Source organism: Triticum aestivum, chromosome 7A (assembly GCF_018294505.1).
Source record: "Triticum aestivum cultivar Chinese Spring chromosome 7A, IWGSC CS RefSeq v2.1, whole genome shotgun sequence".
Lineage (NCBI taxonomy): Eukaryota > Viridiplantae > Streptophyta > Magnoliopsida > Poales > Poaceae > Triticum > Triticum aestivum.
This window is the reverse complement of record NC_057812.1, coordinates 164856034-164879743: the sequence shown is the minus strand read 5'-3', so window position 1 is coordinate 164879743 and position 23710 is coordinate 164856034. Positions and strand designations below refer to the sequence as shown.

The 23710-nt window shown below is 46.4% G+C and overlaps 1 protein-coding gene and 2 long non-coding RNA genes across 8 annotated transcripts; 1 reads left to right on the top strand and 2 right to left on the bottom strand.

Moving 5' to 3' along the window:
* The first annotated feature begins 80 nt into the window (after positions 1-80).
* LOC123152146 (uncharacterized) lies at positions 81-3998 on the top strand. Of its 6 annotated transcripts, none has more exons than XR_006476049.1 (5): positions 81-354; positions 417-519; positions 856-1110; positions 1606-1706; positions 1825-3998. It is a non-coding gene; the product is annotated as an uncharacterized lncRNA (long non-coding RNA). The 6 variants fall into 6 exon arrangements; XR_006476048.1 differs by lacking the exon at positions 856-1110 and having other exon boundaries at positions 94-519; positions 1825-1959; positions 3346-3427; positions 3572-3998; XR_006476044.1 differs by lacking the exon at positions 856-1110.
* A 10334-nt stretch (positions 3999-14332) lies between these two features.
* Positions 14333-16665, bottom strand: LOC123152126 (F-box protein At5g03100). The gene is made up of 5 exons (XM_044571753.1): positions 16468-16665; positions 16190-16350; positions 15090-15931; positions 14869-15012; positions 14333-14770 (listed from the first exon to the last, which is right to left on the bottom strand). Exons 3-4 carry the CDS (start codon positions 15921-15923, stop codon positions 14878-14880), a joined length of 969 nt encoding a protein of 322 aa, XP_044427688.1. The 5' UTR covers positions 15924-15931; positions 16190-16350; positions 16468-16665; the 3' UTR covers positions 14333-14770; positions 14869-14877.
* A 1905-nt stretch (positions 16666-18570) lies between these two features.
* Positions 18571-22882, bottom strand: LOC123151243 (uncharacterized). Its single transcript, XR_006475557.1, has 3 exons — positions 21719-22882; positions 20682-21297; positions 18571-19363 (listed from the first exon to the last, which is right to left on the bottom strand). It is a non-coding gene; the product is annotated as an uncharacterized lncRNA (long non-coding RNA).
* Positions 22883-23710: the final 828 nt, after the last annotated feature.

The following is a 23710-nucleotide window of genomic DNA, read 5'->3' as shown; positions in this document are numbered from 1 at the left end:
AGTCGCCACAATGGCGCTCTCTCACGATAGACAGGTCATCAGGGCCGCTGTGTCGATGGAAGAAAAGAAAAAAAAAAGGCGTTGGGAGAAAAAAAGAAAAGGGCGCTCGTTACCTGGACACGTTCTACTCGTCTCCCTTCCTCACGAAGCAAACCCCACCGCGTCCGCCGCCGCCCATCCCTGCTCCTCCGGCGTCGGCCACCGAACAAGGTGTCCTCCTCAGATCCGCTTCTCCCCCAAACCTTCTCGTCTTCACGTTCCACCAGCCCGCCATGATTGTTTCTGAGGAGGGGAAGAAGGGGATGACATCGAGGTTCTGACGGAGGCCCTAGCTCAAGGCGGCGAGTTGCAGAGGTACGGTGGTTCCTCTCATTCTTTTGTCGTTTTGCCCCGTCCTGAACTTGTTGATTTTGTAGGGTTCTTGCCGGCTCATTCAGCGCGTCTGAGGCGTTGGAGGGAGCCAACTACCAACTGACTAGAAAGATGGAGGTGTTGCAGTTGGTCGATTGCGACTATGAGGTGAGGATCCTTTTCTTTCTTTTGTCTTCTTCTTTTTTGTGATTGGTTGATTGGTTGCAGGGTAAGTTGGAATTTTGTCCCATATCACAATGTTTTGTCTGTTGGTGTAGAGCTTTTCCTATTTTATTATGGGTTTCTTATTGGGAAACACACCAAATTAAGGGTAATTTGATTTGTGAGTTATGAGTATCAAGGTCCTGTGAGATATCCGTACTTAACAGGCAACACCTTCTTATGTGAAGAACCACCTAATTAATCAGCCTACTAATCCTTCTTTGACATTGAGAGGCAAGAGATTGCTATCTCCAGCGATTGATGTGGGAGGTGGTAGTGCAGACAGCGGCTTCAGGCAGGGAGATACTGGAGGTGGCTCGATCGTCGCCTGACAGGCTGGACAGGTGGCAGAGGTGGAGGTCGTGCGAGGCGGCTCTTCGGCCGATCTGTTCATTCAAGCCCTTGCCCCTTGGTTGCCTGCCTTGCTAGCAAGCACGACCACTGCCATGTCTTCTCCGGTGCTACCAGCAAGCGGCCGACCATGCCGCTGCCATGCCTCCGGCGCTCCCTGGCAGCCAGCCCTACATGTCCAAATTTGTGAGCATTGATGCTTGTGCTTTCTTGTTCATGTTCTGGTGAGGAAGAAGGGAAAACGTTAGAGCCAATGGATATTTAGTGGTACCATGTTCTGTTTTAATGACAATGCTAAAGGAAGCACATGCCATAGATTTCTCTCAATCATTGTTTTATCTCTCAAACTTGTTTTTTGGATGGTGAGAATTCACAATGCCTAGGTTAATTAATTATTTGTTCTGATAATTTGTCTCAATGCAATGAAGGAACCAAAATATGGGGATGACGTTCATTCTTGGCCGGTTATTGATTGCGCTTCCGAATAAGTTGGAGCAAGGTGAAGGCTCAAGTTGCTAGAAGGAGCAATGATAATATAAATGTTCAACATATGAGTTTTCTGCACCTGTGTTTTTACGGGTGCCACCCTTCCTGTTACAGTAGGTTTTGCAGCCTAATATTGTTCATCTTTGTGCCTGTTTCCTGATTCCCTTTTTCTCGTCCGTGATATGATGCTCATAGGAAAAGGAAGAGTAAGAAGAAATCCATGAAAGAAAGATGGTTGATCGGCTGACGACGACGCGGCTGTTCCCTCCAACGTTAATACCGCGACTGTCAACAAGGTCCTGGACCCTCTTTTCTCCCCTTGGTTCGATTCGATTCGATTTGGATGTTGCGTTGTTGTTACTCATGGAGGCCTAATTTAATTTCCTTTCTGATGTGGTCGGTTTCATCACGCAGGTCGTCGTCTTCAAGGCCTCGAGCTGGCTGCAACCAAGCACGACCTCTTGCTCGTCCTACACCGTGCTTGCAATCGCACGTGATAGCCACGGGCTGCTCCATGCACGGACGACAAGCACGACGGCCCCGACCAAGGTGCTCTCGCCCCTCTAATCTTCCCTGTGCCTCTATCCATCTCCCCCTGGTAGTTGCTGTTTGGAGTAGCTCTATTGGTTAGACTTATTTAGATGTAGCATTCCGGATTTGCAGTAGTGCGCAGTAATCCTATCAAAGGCATGCTATTGTGTTTCTTCAAGTTCCAACTGTGGTTTTAAGTTGGGGCTAAGCGAGTGAAGAGATTTATGTTCATTATGTTTTCACAATTGCTAGGGCTTTTAGGTTAGAAGGACATTTCTTTGCGACACTGCAATGTGACAGTTTACCTACTTCTTATGTTTAGTTCCTGAATCCCAATAAAACTATAAAAATTCTAAGCTACCTCTACACTGACAGAGCTTACAAGTTGGCGTAATTAGTATGAACACACATGTTTACCTTATCAGTGTGACCCCCAACAGGAAGTAGCTTCACATCTAATAAGAAGTGATACACACAACCTTGTTTATGCTTGCTCGAGCTGAAGAGATCTCTCGGAAGATAAATGCTGTGTAAAATGCACATGGAACTTAATATAGAAGAAAGTAATGATAGTTAAACACTTAATTAGCAGTAAAAAGAGCTGACACTATACTGAAATATAAAGCTGGGAACCTGGACGACTCTACCTTTTTCATGATAATCATCCGGCATACTTATCTGAACTGAACAAATCAAGGAACCGATTGAACTACCACATAAAACAGTGGAAAAAAAATAGGAAGAAAATAGTCTAGGATGTGATCGACATGGCCATCGGACATTGTGGCGATATTGGCAGTTTATTTGACAACATATGTTTGGTTTATTTCCACTACAAGGCAAAGCAAGTGAAAAGAACAAATAAATCTTGTGTGGCTGTGTGATGCGACTCTTGTTGGTATACGACTGTGACGATATACTGAATATTATTTATCTTTTTCCTTTCTGAATTTTGTAGTAGAGGAGGAACAGTGTTTTTTTGTTATCCATCAGGAACTACGCTTTTGTGCTATTGAATAATGGCCTCAATTTTTTTCTGATGGAATTAGTGATGAAAATGACTTCTCGTTGATCACAGTAGTGGTGGAGGGAATCAAGAAGTTGCCTCATGAACTGTCATTTATCTCTCTAATTTCCATTTACTCAAAGTGGTACATCATCATTTCTTATGTGTATTTTTAATAATTATGATGCTATCTTCATAATTATTCACAAACTGAGCATCTAGCTTCGTTTTGTTGACATGGTAATATTTACATTCTCCTGGACAATGATATGTTTCGTTGGTTTGACATTGAAATTTAGCGGACTGTTTCAATATCCATGCCTTTTGTTGTAGTGTCAGTAGATCTTCTCTTTTCTCCTTGTTTACTGTGAGATGATATATCTATTTCTATAATATAGGTTAACCAAAGGATAGCTGTGTTTGCTCAAACAAAGTTCCAAAGAGATGGCATCGAGTTGAGTACAGGATTAAGAGATAAAGGTCTCTGTTGATTCGATTGCAGTGAAGTGCAAACCATCTGGTGGACTGCCGCGTATATTTATTATGTGGACTGCCGTGTGATACTCAAGCTGTCAATCCATATTCTAGATGCATTTTATCTAACCATAATGATGTTGGTTTCAGATAATTTCAAGTCGCAAGGTATTGGCATAGACCCAAGCATGTTTGTGTTTCAAGACGAGGAGCTAGGCCTGACGGCAACTACGAGGAAGAGGTGGTGCAGTGGAAGAATACGGCGTGGACGATTCCAGCGAGATGTGGTTCGAGTGGATGTCAGTGATGCAACAATGAGAAGATCCTCTGCTTTGGCTGCTCTCCAGTCCTCCCAATCCCTCTGTTTTCTTAGAATATATTTCTCTTTATTTCATGAGTAGGGACATAATCTTTCAAAGTTTCTACAAAGGGTTTGCTGACCACCTGATTGATATTCCTCTTCTGTTTGCCTGTCTTTTGGAGCATGTTAGGCTTTAATTTCAATTTAATGATTTACTCTATCATCCACCTTGTAAGACTGTCACCTATATAATAATATGGACCTATTACCTTGCTATGCCAAATGATTGAACACTTTTCTGCTAAGCTTTTGTTAACTCTATTTATATTTTAGCAACTGAGCTACTCTGGCATGCACATGCACATTCACAACTTCACAACCAAGGCAGGCGCGCAAAGGACCGCAGAGGAGACGCGCCCCAACCACTAGTCTCAAAATAAGATACATTATATAGATAGAAAGGGGATCGAACGAGAGTACCTTCTAGAATGGATTGGTGAAGAAATCAACGGACCAAATCGTCAGATCTGAAGGATTTGGAAAAGAGGATTGAGAGGGGGAGACGAGGAGCCACAGCCGCCGCTGCTTCTGTAACTGAACGAATGGGGTGGGGTGGGGGAGGGCGAGCGGGTTGCATCTAAGTCACAGTGCAACGCCTACGGGCTAGGCGTTGCACATTACATGTGTGACGCCTAGCTCTGAGGCGCTGCACTGCTCAGTGCGGGCCCCGGGGCTGCCACGCCGGACAGAAGTGCAACGCTCGTGAACTAAACGCTGCACCCTAGGATGTGGCGCCTCAATATCAGGCGTCACTCAAAACGGTCAGCTGAGTGGAAAAATATACAAGGCTGTTCATTTTGTGAAATGACTAGCAAATAGGCATGTGCGTTACCACGGGAGAAAAAAAAAGATTATGAGTGTGACGCCCGGCGTTGATTCGAAACCCAAATTAAAAATCAAAATCAAGTCAAACAGTAAAGATTTTCAAATATTAAAACTAAAATGTTCGGGTTGTGCCAAATAATGCATAGGTAATTACGATGGAAATACCACACTTTTATAAAAGGTTTGAATGCCCTAAAATAGTTTAAGCGTTAACTAAAACATTATTTAAATGCCTTTGGTATTTTATAAAATACTAAACTACATTATTTTGGGTTAAAGCCTTTTATGGCTGAGGGTTATTTTGAAACGTTATTTTAGGAGCTGTTGTCATATTTTACTAAGTAAAAATAATGTGGAACTAAAATGAAAACAGAAGGGAAAAATAAGTAAAAAGAAAAAAAAAAGGAAAACACAAATAAACAAAAACAAAAGGAAATCCCCCACTGGGCCACGGCCCAGCTGGCCTCTGCACCCACCAGGCCGGTCCAAACGGCCCAGCCGCCCCCCACCTGCGCCCAACCCCACTCAGTTGCCTTCCACCTCGCTACAGGGAAGCCGACCGAGGCGCGCCCGTCGGTCGTCCCCGACCACCTCGCCATTCCCGCCGGGGGAAGATAAGGACGCCACCCCCTGCAGCCCCCTCGGCCATCATCGCCTCCCCTCCAATTGCCTCTCCCACTTCTTCCCCACACTCGCCCCTCTTCCCGATCTGAAGGAGACCACCGCCACCGTCGCCATGGCCGGCGTCTTCCTCGCGCCCACCGACCACCCCTTGGCCTAGGACCTTGTTCAGGAGACCGGCTGCGTCCCTCTGCTTCGTCCGCGCCGAAGAACGCGAGCACCGCGCCACCGCATCGACTGAATCGACCTCATCCTCCCCACGGCTGCTGCTGGCGATCTTCTTCAGATCCGGCGACGCCTGATGCTCCTAAACTATCGACGGGTCCTCGTGTGCCTACACAGTGAGCTCCTCTGCCGATTCCCCCTTTTTCCCTTTCCGTTCGTCGCCGTTTGTCGTCGTCACCGAGCTCGGATGTCCTCGTCCATGGCCATGCTCAAGTTTCCGCGTACGCGCGCGCCCCCAGCGGCTCGCGCGCCTTAGCCGCGCCGCCCGCCCACTATGGCCTTCTGCTGCCGCTGCTGCTTTCTCTGCCGCCCGGCTGACCTGCTGCTGCTCGTCCGCACGCAGCGCCTCCCCCTGCCGCTGACCGCCGCAGCCGCGCCCGACGCACCCTTGCCCGCGCGCCCGTGCGTGGCCTCGCCATCGCCCGCTGCTGCCCGCAGCGCTGCTAACCGCTGATGGACCTGCTGCTGCATCCTACTACTACGCTGCTGCTCTACTGAACCTACTATTACTACTAACTACTGTAGCTACTACTATGGTTAGCTTTACAAATATTACATCGGGTAACCCCCTCGGCAGTCCCTAAACTCCGGTTAAACAACTACTAACAGGCCAAAAATAAATATGAGTAGAATGTACACTTGACAAACTTCATATTACTCTACTGGACCAAATTCATTTGATGCATGGTTTAAATCCTACAAAAATCACAAAATGCTTTGTTGGAACAAAAGTAACCCCTAGCTATGTGTGTTGCGTGTGTGTACCCACGGCTGACTATGCCACCGGCCGGCCCATGGTTTAATTAGGCTAGGATTAATTAGGGCTAGTTTAGGTAGGATGTAATTTAGTGCTAATTAGTCTATATAAACAATGCCATGTGGCCCCCTAGTTTAAATTAATTTAGCCTAAGTAATCTACACCTATGTCCATGACATGTGGGCCACCACCTCTCCTTTTGACTAGTCACATTGACTTGGTCAATTCGGATTTAAATTAAACACAAAATTCTAGAATATTGATAAAACTTTGGAAAAATTAACCGTAACTTCGATGAAAAAACTTTGTACATGAAAGTTGCTCAGAACGACGAGACGAATCCAGATACGCGGACCGTTCGTCCACCACGCATCCCTAGCATAGGGAACCTGCAACATTTCACCTCCGGTTTATCTGTCCGGAATCGTGAAACACCGGGAATACTTTCCCGGATATTTTCCCTCTTCGCCGGTATCGCCTATCCCTACGTTAGGTCACTCCTAGCACAACGTATTGTCGTGTCTTGCTTTGTGTTACATTTGATTGCTCTGTTATTTATTGTGTTCCCCCTCCGTTACTCCTTTTCGGTAGACTTCGAGACCGCTGCCGATGTTCGTGTGTTCGACTACATCGAAGATGACCCCTCCTTCTTGCCAGAGCAACTAGGCAAGCCCCCCCCCCTTGATCACCAGATATCGCCTACTCTCCTCTATACTGCTTGCATTAGAGTAGTGTAGCATGTTACTGCTTTCCGTTAATCCTATACCGCTGCATAGCCTGTCCTTGCTACTACTGTTGTTACCTTTACCTGCTATCCTACTGCTTAGTATAGGATGCTAGTGTTTCATCAGTGGCCCTACACTCTTGTCCGTTTGCCATGCTATACTACTGGGCCGTGATCACTTTGGGAGGTGATCACGGGCATATGCTATATACTTTACACTGTTACATTACTGGTGATACTGTTTGGAGATGGGGGCTGAAGGGGCAGGTGGCTCCATCCAGGTAGTGGTGGGCCTGAGTTCCCGGCGGCCCCCGACTGTTACTTTGTGGCGAAGCGACAGGGCAGGTTGTGACCACCTAGGAGAGAGGTGGGCCTGGCCCTGGTCGGTGTTCGCGGATACTTAACACGTTTAACGAGATCCTGGTATTTGATCTGAGTCTGGCTACTGGCCTATACGCACTAACCATCTACGCGGGGACAGTTATGGGCACTCGACGTCGTGGTATCAGCCGAAGCCTTCGTGACGTCAGCGATTGAGTGGCGCGCGCCGGATTGGACGGTAAGCCTGCTCTTGTATTAAGGGGGCTAGTTCTGCTTCCGTCCGCGTTCGCAACGTGCAGGTGTGCAAAGGGCGATGGGCCCAGACCCCTGCGCCATAGGATTTAGACCGGCGTGCTGACCTCTCTGTTGTGCCTAGGTAGGGTTGCAACGTGTTGATCTTTCGAGGCCGGGCATGACCCAGGAAAGTGTGTCCGGCCAAATGGGATCGAGCGTGTTGGGTTATGTGGTGCACCCCTGCAGGGAAGTTAATCTATTCGAATAGCCGTGATCTTCGGTAACAGGACGACTTGGAGTTGTACCTTGACCTTATGACAACTAGAACCGGATACTTAATAAAACACACCCTTCCAAGTGCCAGATACAACCGGTGATCGTTCTCTCACAGGGCGACGAGGGGAGGATCATCGGTTAGGATTATGCTACGTGATGATACTTGGAGGACTTCAGTCTACTCTCTTCTACATGCTGCAAGACGGAGGCTGCCAGAAGCGTAGTCTTCGAAAGGACTAGCTATCCCCCTCTTATTCCGGCATTCTGCAGTTCAGTCCACATATGATAGCCTTATTCCAGTTGATACCAATGCATACATATGTAGTGTAGCTCCTTGCTTGCGAGTACTTTGGATGAGTACTCACGTTTGCTTTCTCCCTCTTTTCCCCCTATCCCTTCTACCTGGTTGTCGCAACCAGATGTTGGAGCCCAGGAGCCAGACGCCACCTTCGACAACGACTCCTACTACACGGGAGGTGCCTACTACTACGTGCTGCCCGCTGTCGACGACCAGGAATAGTTTAGGAGGATCCCAGGCAGGAGGCATGCGCCTCTTTCGATCTGTATCCCAGTTTGTGTTAGCCTTCTTAAGGCAAACTTGTTTAACTTATGTCTGTATTCAGATATTGTTGCTTCCGCTGACGCATCTTTGATCGAGTTATTGTATTCGAGCCTTCGAGGCCCCTGGCTTGTAATATAAAGCTTGTATTATTTTAATTTGTGTCTAGAGTTGTGTTGTGATATCTTCCAGTGAGTCCTTAATCTTGATCGTACACATTTGCGTGTATGATTAGTGTACGATCAAATCGGGGGCGTCACAATGAGATACGGGCTTTTAAAATGCCACTTCATAAAGTACGTTAAAATCATGTCATGGTGAGATAAGAGACTTTTTAAAAGTCATTTCAAAAACAAAAAATGTGATGGTCTCATGACGACTTTATTTCCTAAGGCGTCACAACGAAATGTTTTTTGGTTGAGGAAATTGTATTGATAGACCCTGTCTAAGGTAGACTGATGAATGATGTGTCTCGCCTTGATCTAGCGTCATGGTGTTTTTCATGACCAATGAAACTATAGTACCACAATAAATATAGATATGTATGAAAGCAAATTAGACATTTAGTCATTTCATATAGCTTACAAAAACAAAACCATTGGAAAATGTGTCAATTTTTTTGGGCTCAACGTTGTAAAGAACACAGAAACCTTTTTTTACCCGATGTGCAATGGACTAAATAAAATAATAAAACAACCTCTCCAGATCCCCTCAAAAAGTTTATGCAAGCCATGGTTTGTTTTGTTTGTTATTTACGTATTTGTTTCAATAGATCTAATTGAATTTTTGTGATCCTTTTCGAAAATTTCATGGTCATTTTTTCCAATTCCCGAAAGCGTGTTGAATACACAAGCATTTTCTAAGAATCAGGAACATTATTTTATTTGGTGAACATATTTTTTGAAATCGAGAATTTTTCTATGACAGGCAAACATTTTTTTAAAAAATTGCGAACATTTTGATTTCCCGACCATTTTCTGAATTCATGGAAATTTTATGATTTCTCAAAAAAAATCAAAACTCACAACATTTTAAAATTTTGGAATCCCGAATTAATTTAAATATGAGAAAACAAAAACAAAAATGAGAAAAAAAGGCAAAAAATGAAATGAAGAAAAGAGTTATTTTAAAATCACGAAGAGTTTATGCTTTCCAGAACATTTTTTGAATTTACAAACGTTTTATATTTCTTTAAAAACTCGCAACCTTTTGAATTTTTGGAAATCCCTAATAATTAATTTATAGAAGGAAAAACTCAAAAACAGAAATGAGAAACGAACAAGCAAAATGCAAACTGAAAAAAAACAGACGCATGGGCCGGCCCATTAATGCAGGGAGGGTTAGCAAAAGAGAGAGAAAATGCGGTCGAACCTGGGATCGAACACAAGTCTCCTTGGTGGAGTGCTAAGGGCATCTCCAGCCGCGCCCCCAACAGGCCCCCCCAGGCCACTTTTTCGGCGCCGGTGCCGAAAAAACGGCTTAGTCGCGCCCCCATGACGCCGAAAATCGCCGGTTCGGACTTTTTTTCGCCTGGCGGTCACAGGCCAAACCCGGCGCGCTGGGGAGCCGTTGGGGGCTCCGGCGCTAGGGAAAAGCACGCCTGGCCCACACCAACAGGGGAAAAGTCAAGGTTTTCTTCCCCCGACTCGCCTCGCACCCCCCGCGCCCTCGGCCACCACTAGCTATATCCCGGTGACGGCCGCCGTCCTACTCCGCTAGATAGCCATTCCCCGCCCGAAAATAGCAGCGCTTCGCCGCGGCAGCCCCTCCCACAGCAGCTGGGCGTTTCCGGCCGCCGTTTCCGGCCGCGGAGGCGCGGTTTAACGGCGGATACACGCCCACCGAGCGCAAGGTGTTTGGCGTTTTGCCTGTCTCGGCGATGGACTCGGATGAGGAGGAAGAGCTCGCCGCGCTGCTGGAGGAGGAAGCCGCGGCCGACGTCTAGGAAGAAGAGCATCTCATGGTACTCGTCGCCCTCGCCCAGCTGCTGGCGAGCAATGAAAAGCCGTGGCGAGGTGGCTCGGCGCCGGGGCGGGTGAAAGCAAAGAACCGGCATCGTCTCCAAGGCTACTACATGCTCTACTCCGACTACTTCGCCGATGCTCCACTTCATGGCGAGAGAACATTTCGGCGCCGTTATCGGATGAGCCGAAAGCTCTTCCTCGGGATTGTGAATTCCATCCGGGAGTTCGACAACTACTTCAAGTGCAAGATGGATTGCACTGGCGCTCTTGGATTCACCTCCATCCAGAAGTGCACGACAGCGATGAGGATGCTTGCATATGGAGCTCCCAGTGATTCACTTGACGACTATGGGCGCATGGCTGAGTCCACCAGCATAGAGTGTTTCTACAAGTTCTGTCGGGCAGTGGTGGCAGTGTTTGGGCCACAATACTTGAGAACACCCAATGCGGAAGACACTGCTCGGATCCTAGCCCAGAATGCAGCAAGAGGATTTCCTGGGATGCTTGGAAGCATCGACTGCATGCATTGGAAATGGAAGAACTACCCATTTCGTTGGCAGGGAATGTACAAAGGCGCCAAAGGCGGTTGCAGTGTGGTGCTTGAGGCGGTAGCCACACAGGACCTCTGGATTTGGCACTCCTTCTTTGGTATGCCAGGAACTCACAATGACATCAACGTGCTGCAGTGCTCTCCTGTTTTTGCCAAGCTCGTTGAGGGCCATTCTCCTCCGGTGAACTTCGAGATCAATGGGCACCAATACAACAAGGGGTACTATCTAGCTGACGGCATCTATACGATATGGTCAATATTTGTGAAGACGATCTCAAACCCTGTGGCAGGAGGCAAGAACGCCTGGTTTGCGAAGCTTCAGGAGGCTTGCAGGAAGGATGTCAAGCGGGCATTTGGTGTGCTCCAATCTTGATTCGTTGTTGTTCGGTACCCCGCTCAGACCTGGTCGAAAGATCAAATGTGGGAGATCATGACTTGCTGTGTCATCTTGCACAACATGATCATCGAGAGCGAGCAAGAAGACCCAGTGTTTGACACTGAACCATACTACAGGCAGGGTCCTCTAGCCGAAGTTGATCACCAGCTACCGGCAACTTGGACCGCCTATCTCAGTATGCGTCAGGAGATCCGAGACCCACAGGTGCATCATCAACTGCAGAAAGATCTGATTGAGCACCTATGGAGGCTCAAGGGGGACGCCGCGTGATGAAATACGAGTTTTTATTTGTTGAACTATATAATTTGTATTGAACTATTTGTTGTTGTAGTATTTTGTTGAAGTATTTGATTTTTCTGTGATGAAATATGTGATAAGAAATAATTGTGTTGATAATTGAACGCCGAGGCACGGCGAAACCACGTCGAATATGGGCCTATTCTCGTTCATATGGGCCGTTTATTCGCCGAAATTGAGCTGCAAAGTGGGCCAATTTCGGCGCCTGGGGGCGAGCTGGGGGCGACGACTGGGCGCAAAATCGCCCCCAGCGCCGAGTGTATCGCCGGCTCGCCCCCAAAGGGCGATTTTTATGCGTCCTGAGGGGAGGGGGGCAACGGCTGGAGATGCCCTAAGGCATTAGCCACCGCGCTACGCCTTCAGTTGCGTTATAGGATATACCAGTATAAGAACCAAATCCAACGGGATTTTGAGAAAAACCGAACCGTTCTGTTCATTTATGGGTGATATGGTGAGTAATTTATGTCAACTTCGAGGGTAATTTTAATGACGTACAACCAGAAGCACTAGTCAAAATTATCAAATTTGCCCAAATCTCCAGCAGCCACCTCCCCGTCGGCGGCCTCTCCGTGCTCGCGCCCGCGTGCGGCCAGATGACGACGGGCGACGGAGGCCTGTCCCCCAGTAGCTTGGTCGTACCGGCGGTTGACGCCCCGCCGTCCTTCTTTGCCGTCGTCATCGACGACAGCGCTACGGTCACCGGCACCGGCACCGCCACTGCCACGGGCGACACGGGTGGACATCCAGGCGTCCCCGCGGGGCGTCGTCGTCGCCTGGAGCTGGTCCGGCCCAAGTTCGAGGAAAAGACCCCAGCGGTCGAGGCGGACGGCAAGAAGCTGTCTCCGACGAGCGGCGTCGCTGAAGACGCCGCGTCCTCCTCTGGAAACGGCGCTTCGGGTCTTAAGATTCGGGTAGCTGGTCGCCGTCCTCGTACAGACACCTCCGACAAAGGTGCGTCTTCACCTCGGCTCGCCCTCCCTTGGACGGCGACGGCCGTCACATCTGAAGCCATGCCGCCAGCATCGAAGCGGCGGAAACTAGTTCGTCCGTCCTTGGAAGGACCAGTTCGCTTCCTTCGTGTCAGTAGCAAGGCTGATGCCTCCATGGCTGTTGATGCGTTGAAGGCAGGGCAGGACCTGAAGATCGCCATCTCAGAGGATCTCCCACTCGGCGAGGCCTCTGATGTGGCGAAAGCGATTCTGCCGTTTTACCCGCGCGTCCTCGAGGGACCGGACTTGTTGCTCCTGTGCAACAAGATCGGTGAGGAGGCCGCGGTGAACTCCCGCCTGCAGATCAACCAGTCTGCGCTCGCGGTTCTGGAGACGCAGTCCAGAGATCTGAGCCTGTCGATTGCGAGGGACACAGCTATGTTACACTAGAGCTAGACCGTTACATAGCAACTACTGTAGCTTAGTCAAGAAATCATAATACATTGGATGATTCTCTTGTCTTGTACTGGATTTAGTGGATTATTATGCAATGATCTGGTTTCGACTCCTTCAGTTTATACTGCCTTCGGTGTTGTTTATCAAAGTTGTTTAATGTCGAATCTTCAAAGTGCTCTTTCTTTGTGTTGTTGGAAAATCCGAGGATTGGAGTTTGTCCGGTTGGTGGGGTTTTTGTTGCATGGAATTCCAACAAGTTCTCATTTTCTTTTTTGAAAGACAAACAAGTTCTCATTTTCAAATTCACTTCTTTAGCGACAGAAGATCAGTAACTGTTACAGTTGGTTTCTGTGATATCTTAACTTAATTTTTGGGAGACTAATTGTTTATGGCCCGATAAGTGCAGCAGATGGGCGAACTTTTTCAATGAGATCGCTGAGATGAAGCCACAGATCTCTGGCCCTTGGCTCATTGCCGGGGACCTTAACCGTGTATGTGTATGTTGCCAAATTCACAGGAAGACTGGCAGGGCTTCGCTCTCTGAAATGAATCGGTATAACGACAACTGGATTAGACAAATGCAAACACAAGATATTCCTCTGTTGGGCAGAGATTACGCCTGGTATAGTAATGCACAATCCTCCGATCCTTACCATAATTGATGTGAGTCTTTATTAGTGCTGATTGGGGACTTTGTCTCTACCGAACTCAACCTTGCATTGCTTGACTCAAGTAAATTCTGACCATTTTCCTCCTATATTGGAAGCTTCCACCACTATTCAGAGGGCAAGTTTGTTCAGGTAAGAGAGTAATTGAAAATCCTGATGCTGTTTTGCTGACTTGGTTAGTTCTGTTTCTGTCTGGGACTTTCAGGTTAGCCAGTCTCATGCAGCAGCAATTCCGTCTACCAAGCTGAAGCGTCTGATAAGTACGATATCAAAATGCAAAAGGAAGTTGACACCGGAAAAGGTTCGCAGGTTCTTTGCTTGCCTGCTTATCATGCAAAGGATCAAAGTGAGATACGTGCTGAAGCAAGGCAGCAGGATGAGGGGTATTCTGAATTTAGTAGGCATTGAGTTAAGTGGCAACGAGGAGCTGATTAACGTCTCCAATTTGTGTGGCACGCAATATTAGCATATGAAGCGAAGATCTTGGACTTTGGCGGCTACAGCTATTTTCTGGACTATGTGGCTCACCAGAAATCGGTAAGTTTTCGACAACAATTGGGTTCCCCTGGTGATAATCGCGGAACAGTGTCTATGCAGACAGGACCAAGCTATGGCACATAGAACTCGCGGGGCGGAGAGACGTTCTGTTCAGAGTTGGCTTATATAGATGATCAGGGAGGCAAAGGTAATACGATTGCATGAAATGAAACCATGGTTTATACAAGATGCAAAGTCCTCTACACATTGTACAGAAACTGCGTCAATTAATTTGGATAGGAGGGAGTAGAATTATTCCTAAAACCAAGCCCCTGCACAGTAATGCATCATCGTTGCAACCTCATCTACAACATTCAATCATCATCACAGAACATCAAACCGTGCACCCTGTGCGACTCTCCTGGCAAGGTACTTCTTAGCATTCTTACGGGCAAGATCCCAGTACATAGCTCTTCCCTCGGGCGTTAAAGTAAGCATATTGCTATCCACACCTCTCATGACTGGATCTATGACCAAGGCCTGAAGCCTGGTGGAGTTATCTGCAACATGAGCTGCAAGTTCAATCTCACCCCGGGCCCCATGGAACCCTGTGATGAGCACCCTCTTTAGATGACCGTGGCGACACGGAGGAAGGCTCCTGATAGGTAACTTCTCAAAGTCATTCAGCGGAAAGGAGCGGCGCTGAAACTGCATAGATCAAGATTAACATTAGCATTTTATTCTTGTACAGTGGCTTGTTCAGTCACAGAGAATAATATAGGAGGGATAAGATGATGATAACTTACATGTATATCTCACTCTTCTAGTAGAGGGGCAGCTTTGAGAAAAGAAGCCAAGGAGAGGAGATTGTCCTGACCAGAAAAATACAACCTCAGCTGTAGATACTTCAGATGAGAAAACTTGGTCACACCCTCTGGCAAGCAAAATACCTACAAATGCAGGTTTAACCAAGTGAATAGATGTGAGGGGGGTGTAATCATAGCATCAGAGTGATCGAGCAGCAAACCTTCAATGTCATACATGCACTCAGATTCAGGTTCTGTGCATGGGGCATCGCTCGGGGAAGTTCGGTAATGGCATGCTCTAGCGTTAACGAAGGAAAGTTCATTTCCACATGTCCTAGTTGCAGACTTTCACTGAGATCAAGAGGTACCATAAATCCATCATACACAAAAGTTCGGAGGTTCTTGGAGATGAAGTGTATTTTGTTTATGCAACTGTGCGCCACGTGCAAGTGTTGCAGACGCGGAAGTGACACCCTTATGTCATCATGCGGATGGCACATAGCGATGCTTAATCTCTCAAGATTGGAGCAACTTGACAGAACAAGCTGAAGATCATTTGAAGAGACATCCACACTTCTTAGATCAAGCGCTTTGATGTTTGGAAAACCACTAAAGTTGGGTCGTGCTTTAAGTGATACGAAGCTGAGACGAATTGCCTCAAGGCGGGACATGCTTTGCTTGTCGAAAAGCTCAAACGGGAACGGATGTTTGCAGCATCTTGAGTCCTCGGGCTCCAACTCAATTGCTAGATTCTTTGCCCGTGACAAGACAGCAAATTTCACCCAGTTATTGAGATGATCAACTAGCAGGTTGTCGAATGGGAACTTGATCTGAAATTCTTCAACAGCCGTAGCACCACACTGCTTCAAGACAGCATTGACACTTGCAATGAAAACCCGCGCGCGCTGCTCTTTGCTGGAAGTAGTACTGTTGGCACACATCGTGGCAGCATCAAATATTAGATTAGGGCATGATGTCCATGTGTGTCTCCACTTGGTTGAAAGAGTGCTCGTCCGAACAATTTCATCAGGGGCAGCTTTGATAGGATCAAGCATAGGACATCCTGAAGCACAACCATGTCAGGAGAAGCAATTAAATTTCTGGCAACACACACACATAAACAGATTTTGTTACAACAGAATATCATCAAATTCATGTTCGTTTGCTGATTTCTTTTGAGAGAGAGAATGACATATTGTTTTTTCTGGTTATTTTGGAGTTTATTACTCAGCTGTTTTTGATAGAATCTAAGTAAACTGGCGATAAATCACAAGTCACGCGCACTGAATACTACTATTACGTGGTAGATAAAAATGCACACCTGTGGAAGGCTTTGGAACGGATCGTTGGATTGTTGTTTCTTGGTGGAGGCTGGTCTGTCCTGTTGCTGTTTCTTCGTGGAGACTGATCTATCATGAGAAAGCTTTGCTCTCTTACTTCTACACATTATAATGGTACGATCTTGGCCGCCTAATCTGAAATCTGCAAAATTAGTTAGTTCAGACCCGATTATATGGAACCTCAGTGTTTTTTTTTTTTTTAGAAACATACGGAAACATAGTTGGTTGGAGGTAGATAAATTCGGACCCTGCCGCTTACCTGGCGAGTTGGTGCGGGCGCTGGTCGTGAGATCCACCTGCGTGCAGGCAGAGATCCTGGAGTTGGAGCACTGGCTGGCTCCCGCATATATGGGCTGAGGATTGAAGGTTTCCGACTAGGGAACAAAATATCTTCTCGTATCGTTATATTTATATATATATATTTATTTTATTATATATCATACTCGAAAACGGTCACTCCCGGCCGGCGAGCGACGCCGTTTTTCCAGGCCAGAAGACGGCCATGGGTATCGCGTATGCACCACACGGCTCCGCCTCCTTATCCACCGTCATCCTTCATCCGTTGCGACGCAGTTTTCCATCCATTCGGTGCGCCTACGCGCCTCGGCCTTCAAGTTTGAGCCAACGTTCGCGTACGAACGCATTTTTCTTTTTGGGGGTGTAGAAGGAGCAAGCTCGGCCAAGCCTTTTGGCTCCTCTTTTGTGAGCGCGACTTCACCTCTCTTTTCTTTCTACTAGATGACCCGGTGCGTCAAATGGCGCAGAGACCTATTTGAAACCATGTTCGTGTTGAGAAATATTTGCCTTTTTTAGTAATTTTATGTTTGATCAAGGATAGCGAACATGTCAAACCCAAAGTGTTTTGAACGTGTATTTGGACAATGTGCCATTTGGCTCTATGTTACCCAAGTAAGGTGCAAGGTCCAAATTCAAGCATCAAGGGTAATGATTCTAAACCTTTTGTAACAGAAATGTTTGCATTTGTTAGTATCGAGTTTTAGCACCGAGGATAATAATTCTAAACCTTTTATAAAAATTAAGGAATACCTATGTTCAAACTATATATATACCATGTGAAGCTAATTCAAACTGTGCAAGTTGAAATATTTTGAGACCGATCATAAAATTGCCGGCTCCACTCTACTATAACGCGAGGGCCGGCTTGCTACACCTTCCCACATAATTGGCCAGAAGGTATTTTAAAATTTTGAATTGTCTACATTAGTAGTTCTTAGACACCATATAGGAGATGAGAGAACAGTAAAAAAAATTGTTAAATGAAAACTATGTACCTTAGCTATCTAAGGCTTATGAAAACTGCAATCTTTGAAAGAGGAAAACAACATTAGAAATCTTAATGTTCCTGGTTCTGAATAGTGTATTCGTCTAAATATGTAGTTGATCACCCGGTGCAAAAAACTTCTCATGATATACCACTGGGAACCTAAAAGCAAGTGATCACACATACAAACATTCCAAGAGAAAATGCGTAAACTCACAACTCAAACAAATTACTAACAGGACCATGTATGATTTTGGAGCTTAGAATCTACATAAAACAAAACAGTGCAGGTAACCTCTACCTAAATCTCACTACTAACTTTATTCAAACATTTGTTCCTAGATCATCCGTACTCCTTCTATGTACAAATCATGCAATATCTCTGTCTAAATCAATGCCAATGCATGCACATGCACAAGTCTGAACTAAACAACATATATGATATAGCATAATTATATGATCTAAAATAGATGCATGATCAGGGGAGGAAGATGGTGAAGCCAAAGATGAGCAACTGAGATTGGGAACCAACGACCGGCGAGCAGCAGCCCATAGTGATGGCCGGCTCCATTCAACCATGACGCGAGCAACGCCGGAGCTCCGGCCTGGATGCTCCTTCCCCATGCCCGTCCTACTCATCCTCCCGTGCTTCTCCACACCAAGCATGAAGACCACACCAGCCAGGCTCTCTTATGGTGACACCTGCGCCCGATCGAGAATCACAATATGTGGCAGCGCCGGATCGAGAACGCGGGGAGACGCTGTCCCGTGGGGAAGAGAAAGAGGATAACATGGTACAAAATAAAGTAGTCATTTTTCATGTAGTGAAACTTTAGTTTTGGGCAAGATGATCAAAAATAAAAATAGAGCAGTGCTATGCAGCCAACTTTCTGGCCGATGCGTGCACGGCAGGCGCTAATCATCGTTAGATGAAATCCCTTCATAAATAAGGAACGTGAGATCTTAGCATCGTCCACATGACGTCTATAAAACATCGTGTGTGAAGCTATTCCGATAAAAATATAACTAATGCAACAGGAGAACCACATATGGAGGCACTCAAGTGGACAGACACAACAGTTCAAACAAACCCAAAAATATCTCATTGTTCACCTTAAACCTTCAGAGGTTTAAACTGCTAGTTGAACTGAAAGGCACCGTTGCTAGGTGACAAAAAAATCAGTACGCTCTGCAGTAATTTGATATGATAAAAACCAGTTGGATAAAGACCAAAAAATGTTCAGCAATAACATGGAAACATTTGATGGCGTGTCTTTTTGAGCACATATACCTCACTTGCCTTCTTACACTTTCTCTTCTTCACAAATAAAATGCTAGATCGCTTTCTCTGCTTCATAAATAAAGTGCCTGCTCACCAATAGATATCAGACTTTTACCCTGCTACACATTTCTTATGGATGAGCTTTTACCAATTGAAATTCTGGAAGAGACTGCAATCTTGGACAGTCGCAGTCGTTATACACTACATGCAGTTTTTGTTTAGGTTAATCTTAGATTTCCTCTTCCATGCATCTCACTACCGAGATCCGGTTTGAGAGCATCTTTCTCATATCACTCCTCGTGTGGCTTGCATACTTTTGGAATGAGCAGAATAGTACTCAAAATCCTCTTAGCTGACATCTTCAACGTCGAACAAAACAACGATTGATTTAATGATGTCTTCATTTTGTAGGAGCTCCAAAAAGAACAGTCAATGTTATCTAAGGCTGTCCGTTCTCCTTCTGTGAAGTGCATTTGCTCGGTCATCAACTTGGTTTAAAGAAATGATTGAGAGGCAGAGTAGGACCAGAAATAATGCAGTTCATCATCTTGAAAAATAAAAAAGGCTTTCCTTCAGACCAGTACGTTGTCCCTGAGAAAAGAGACTTACAGTCAATATATAGCAACCAATTTGTTGAGCCAGTAATCAGCACATATACTTCTCAACATTTAATTGCTATCTAATAAAAAAACTGATTGGCAGGGACATGAAAAATATGATTACTTGTTGTCCATGTGCAAAAAGAATGCAAGATTGGTATCTATTTTGGCAGTGGCGCAGACGGGGGTCGGCAGGGGACCTGCCCCCCTAATCAGTGATTTGCTCCTAAATTTCCTATAAACAGTGCTTTTTTATATATTTTTTCTCTCTAACGGGCCCTCCTGAACATGCAAGTTCAATGAATCCTGCCCCCATTACTGTATATCGATCAACCTATAGCACATGTTACATCCTGAAAGAACTGAATAAACATGCTTGCCGAGTAATGTACATTTTATACGTGGTGCGGAACCTATCTGGCAATTATAGGAGGTCCCCGATTTTAGATTATCATTATGAAATAAATCTATAACCACACATATTGATGGTATTGACTCATTGAATAATTTTGCTGGGGGTAGCAGGCAAAGATGTTATACCACAATAGGGTTAATGCAAGTTAAGCCAGTGGAAATAAACTATGCAGACATCTAGAAACAGAGAACAATGTAACAAGCTGTAACGATGTATCCAAAAAGGGTATGCGTAGGTGAGATCACCTCTACAATCATAATATACCACACTACTCTGAAATCTGGACACAAGTTGACCATGAACATATATGAGGCCCAGCATAAAGATAACATGAAGAATCTCTAGAAAAGTGCGAAAATCCAAATCTGAGCCCGAGCTCATCTGCACCTGCGCTCACCAAAAAAATCAAAATAAATACTAAAACAATTCAAAAAATTCCGAAAAAAATTGGGGTGGTGGACAATTTGATGCGTGAGGTGCGCCCTAATTTTCAAAACATTTGGACTTATGTGCAGCTCTCAGCAAAAAAGACAAATCGGAGGTCTGTAAAAATGTGTACTGTTCATATACTGTTTTGGTCTGATTTGTCTTTTTTGCTGAGAGCTGCACATAAGTCCAAATGTTTTGAAAATTGGGGCGCACCTCACGCATCAAATTGTCCACCACCTCAATTTTTTTCGGAATTTTTTGAATTTTTCTGAATGTTTTACGAATTTTTTTTGAACGGGTGCAGATGCACCCGGGCACCGAAACGCCGCACTCAGAAAAGTGTCACTAAAAAATACATCTTGTCAAAAGAAACAGCACAAAAACTGTAGAGAAAAAAAATCTAAGGACAAGTCGAAAGAATAATGTGACGAGCGAAAGGACAGAAGAGGATGGAAGAAGAACAAACGTCAAACACACGAACGGAGCAGAGGAAGCTACCCCATCGCCGTAGACAAAATGAAATAATCGCCGACTGAGATGAACAAAGAACTGGCGTGTGTGCCGGCATCGTTGCTCTGGATGCAGAGCTGACAAGATGTAGGGCAATGATAGATGTTAATAGCAGAAAAACATTTAGCCAACCTCACTAAAAATGTAGTAATTTACTAAAGGCACTCAAACAACATTAGTGCCTATGCTGTAGGAGTATGCGCATATAACATCTTCAATAGTTACATAAACCAAGGAAATCAAGTTCAGTATCTATACAACGTGGCACAGTAGCGGCTAGGCAAGCTTCCATGGACCCAACAGTGATTCTGATGTACAGATATGAGATGTCCAGCTCTGGTTTGAGACTCGGTAGTATCTCAGTGTACACAGAATCAATCATAATGTCAACCAAGATAAAGTACTTCTGAGTTTTGGTAAGCAAAGAACAAAATAACATGTAAATGTTGGCAAGAACATAAGGGTATGAAATCATGAGATGCCATACCTCTGGAGTTTCACTCTGGTGTTTTTATTTCCATACCTCTAGGGTCGTTGACATCAAGTTCTATTCTCTCTTCCTTTGTGTGAGACTGCATAATAAAGTCAGATTCATACATGAGCTTTTCTACATGCATAACTAAACAAAGAAAGTAAAGGGGGAATGGAAAACATGGATCATATATACCTAGCGGCATGTCTAGAAGCAACAATCATATTCCTTAGAAAAGAAACCGAGGGTTTTGTTCGAAGTGTTGCCAATTGCAGTGCACATGTTAAAATATCAAATTGCAGACTACACAAGTAACTTCAATAATTAAGAGCTTGTGGAACTTCTTTCTTTATTGCATCAAGTTAACAGTGTATATAATTACAAAATTGAAATTGCATATCTTGATCCTATAGATCTGAAGAAAATAAGGTTCTCCTGTGAGGACAAAACTACAACAATCATGGTGAGGTAATCAAGAAATTAGTACAAAAGCCTGAAGCTGGTCCATTATAGAACTCAACTACAACATCATCTGTTGCTGTTGTGGTCTTGTCGTTGGGAAGAACTGCTAGTTGATCCTCAGCTTGTCTCTGGCTCACCCGGCCATCATTGTCCTGGGCAAGGCAGAGGACAACGACAACAATAGTCCATCGAGGTCAGAGTAGGGGTGACGGATCGGATTTCTGAAACTGAAGTGCACCAAAATAATCTGAAATCATAAATAGGGACAGGCTAACAGATGATCTCTTAATTCGATAAGAATCACAAATCCCAGAAATTTTGACATAATTATCAAGGAAGCTGATTCTGACGATATCCTCCAAACAAGGCTGGGGTGGGGGTTGGGGTCGCTGTCGTGTGGGGGGAGAGAGGAGGAGCTGCGCCTGCCGCCTCCCGCGAAGAAGAGGTTGGAGCCCCCTGCGGTTACTGCTCCCCTACACCAGATCAAGGTCGCGCTCGACGGCTCGAGAGGTCCCCGATGGCCGGTGCTTCTGTCCCCGCCGCTCCTCCCTCCATCGCCGGCCTCCCCTACTGGACGTCCTTCTCCATGGCAATGGCTGGTTCGAGGCGGGGGAGCGGAGCAGGGCCTCTCCTTCCTCTTCTCCTCCTGCCCCCGTCTCCTTCCTCTTCTCCTCATGCCCCTGTCTCCTATTTGTCCATCCCTCTCCTTCTCTCATGGTGGGGGAGTCAATGTCCCCGTCGCTCCTCCCTCCACCGTCGGCCTCCCCTATTGGCCGTCCTTCTCCATGGCAACGGCTGGTTCGAGGCGGGGGGGCGGAGCAGGGCCTCTCCTTCCTCTTCTCCCCCTGCCCCCGTCTCCTATTTGTCCATCCCTCTCCTTCTCTCATGGTGGGGGAGTCAATGTCCCCGTCGCTCCTCCCTCCACCTCCGGCCTCCCCTATTGGTCGTCCTTCTCCATGGCAACGGCTGGTTCGAGGCGGGGGGGGGGGGGGGCGGAGCAGGGCCTCTCCTTCCTCTTCTCCTCCTGCCCCCGTCTCCTTCCTCTTCTCCTCATGCCCCTGTCTCCTATTTGTCCATCCCTCTCCTTCTCTCATGGTGGGGCAGTCAATCCCTCTCTCTCATGGTGGGGGGAGGCAGAGGGGCCGGGGAAAGAGGTGGAGGGCGTGGATGGATCCGGCGGCTGCGCCGGGAGTGGAGAGGGGAGGAGGGATGCGGCGCTTCGCCGGAGGAGACGGGCGCGAGTGGCGGCGGCTGGCCGGGTGGAGGAGACGGTGGCGGCAGGGCAGGAAGGCGGGCGCGGTCTAGCTAGGGTTTGGAGGGAGAGAGAGGAGAGGGGTGTGGCGCGAGTGCGGGATGGGCAGAAGGCTAGGTTACCTTCACTGAAACGGCTGCCTTTTATACGCCAGGTTGCAAAATGACGAAAATGCCCTCGGCGGGGCACGAAAATAATAGGCGCGAGTGCGGGATGGGCAGAAGGCTAGGTTACCTTCACTGAAACGGCTGCCTTTTATACGCCAGGTTGCGAAATGACGAAAATGCCCTCGGCGGGGCACGAAAATAACAGGAGGTGGCACGAGCAATTTAAAGGCGACGTGGCTGCCTTCGTTGTGACTACCACTCTAGCCGGGTTTATATGTTCAATATCACGAAACACGAAATGCATGCGTTTGCGAGTTCCCTTCAAGATTCTCCGCTGACAACAAGTGGTGTGCGTAGCACCGGCTGTACCTAAAACATAGTTGTGATGTGACGATTTTTTTAGGGTGCATTCTGCTATCTCTTGAGCACTGCGTTGGTTTTCTCCGAAGAGGAAGGGATGATGCAGCAAAGTAGCGTAAGTATTTCCCTCAGTTTTTAAAAACCAAGGTATCAATCCAGTAGGAGGCTACGCGTGAGTCCCTCGTACCTGCACAAAACAAATAAATCCTCGCAACCAATGCAAATAGGGGTTGTCAATCCCTACTCGGCCACTTACGAGAGTGAGATCTGATAGATATGGTAAGATAATATTCTATGGTGGGTGAACAAATTACTGTTGAGCAATTGACAGA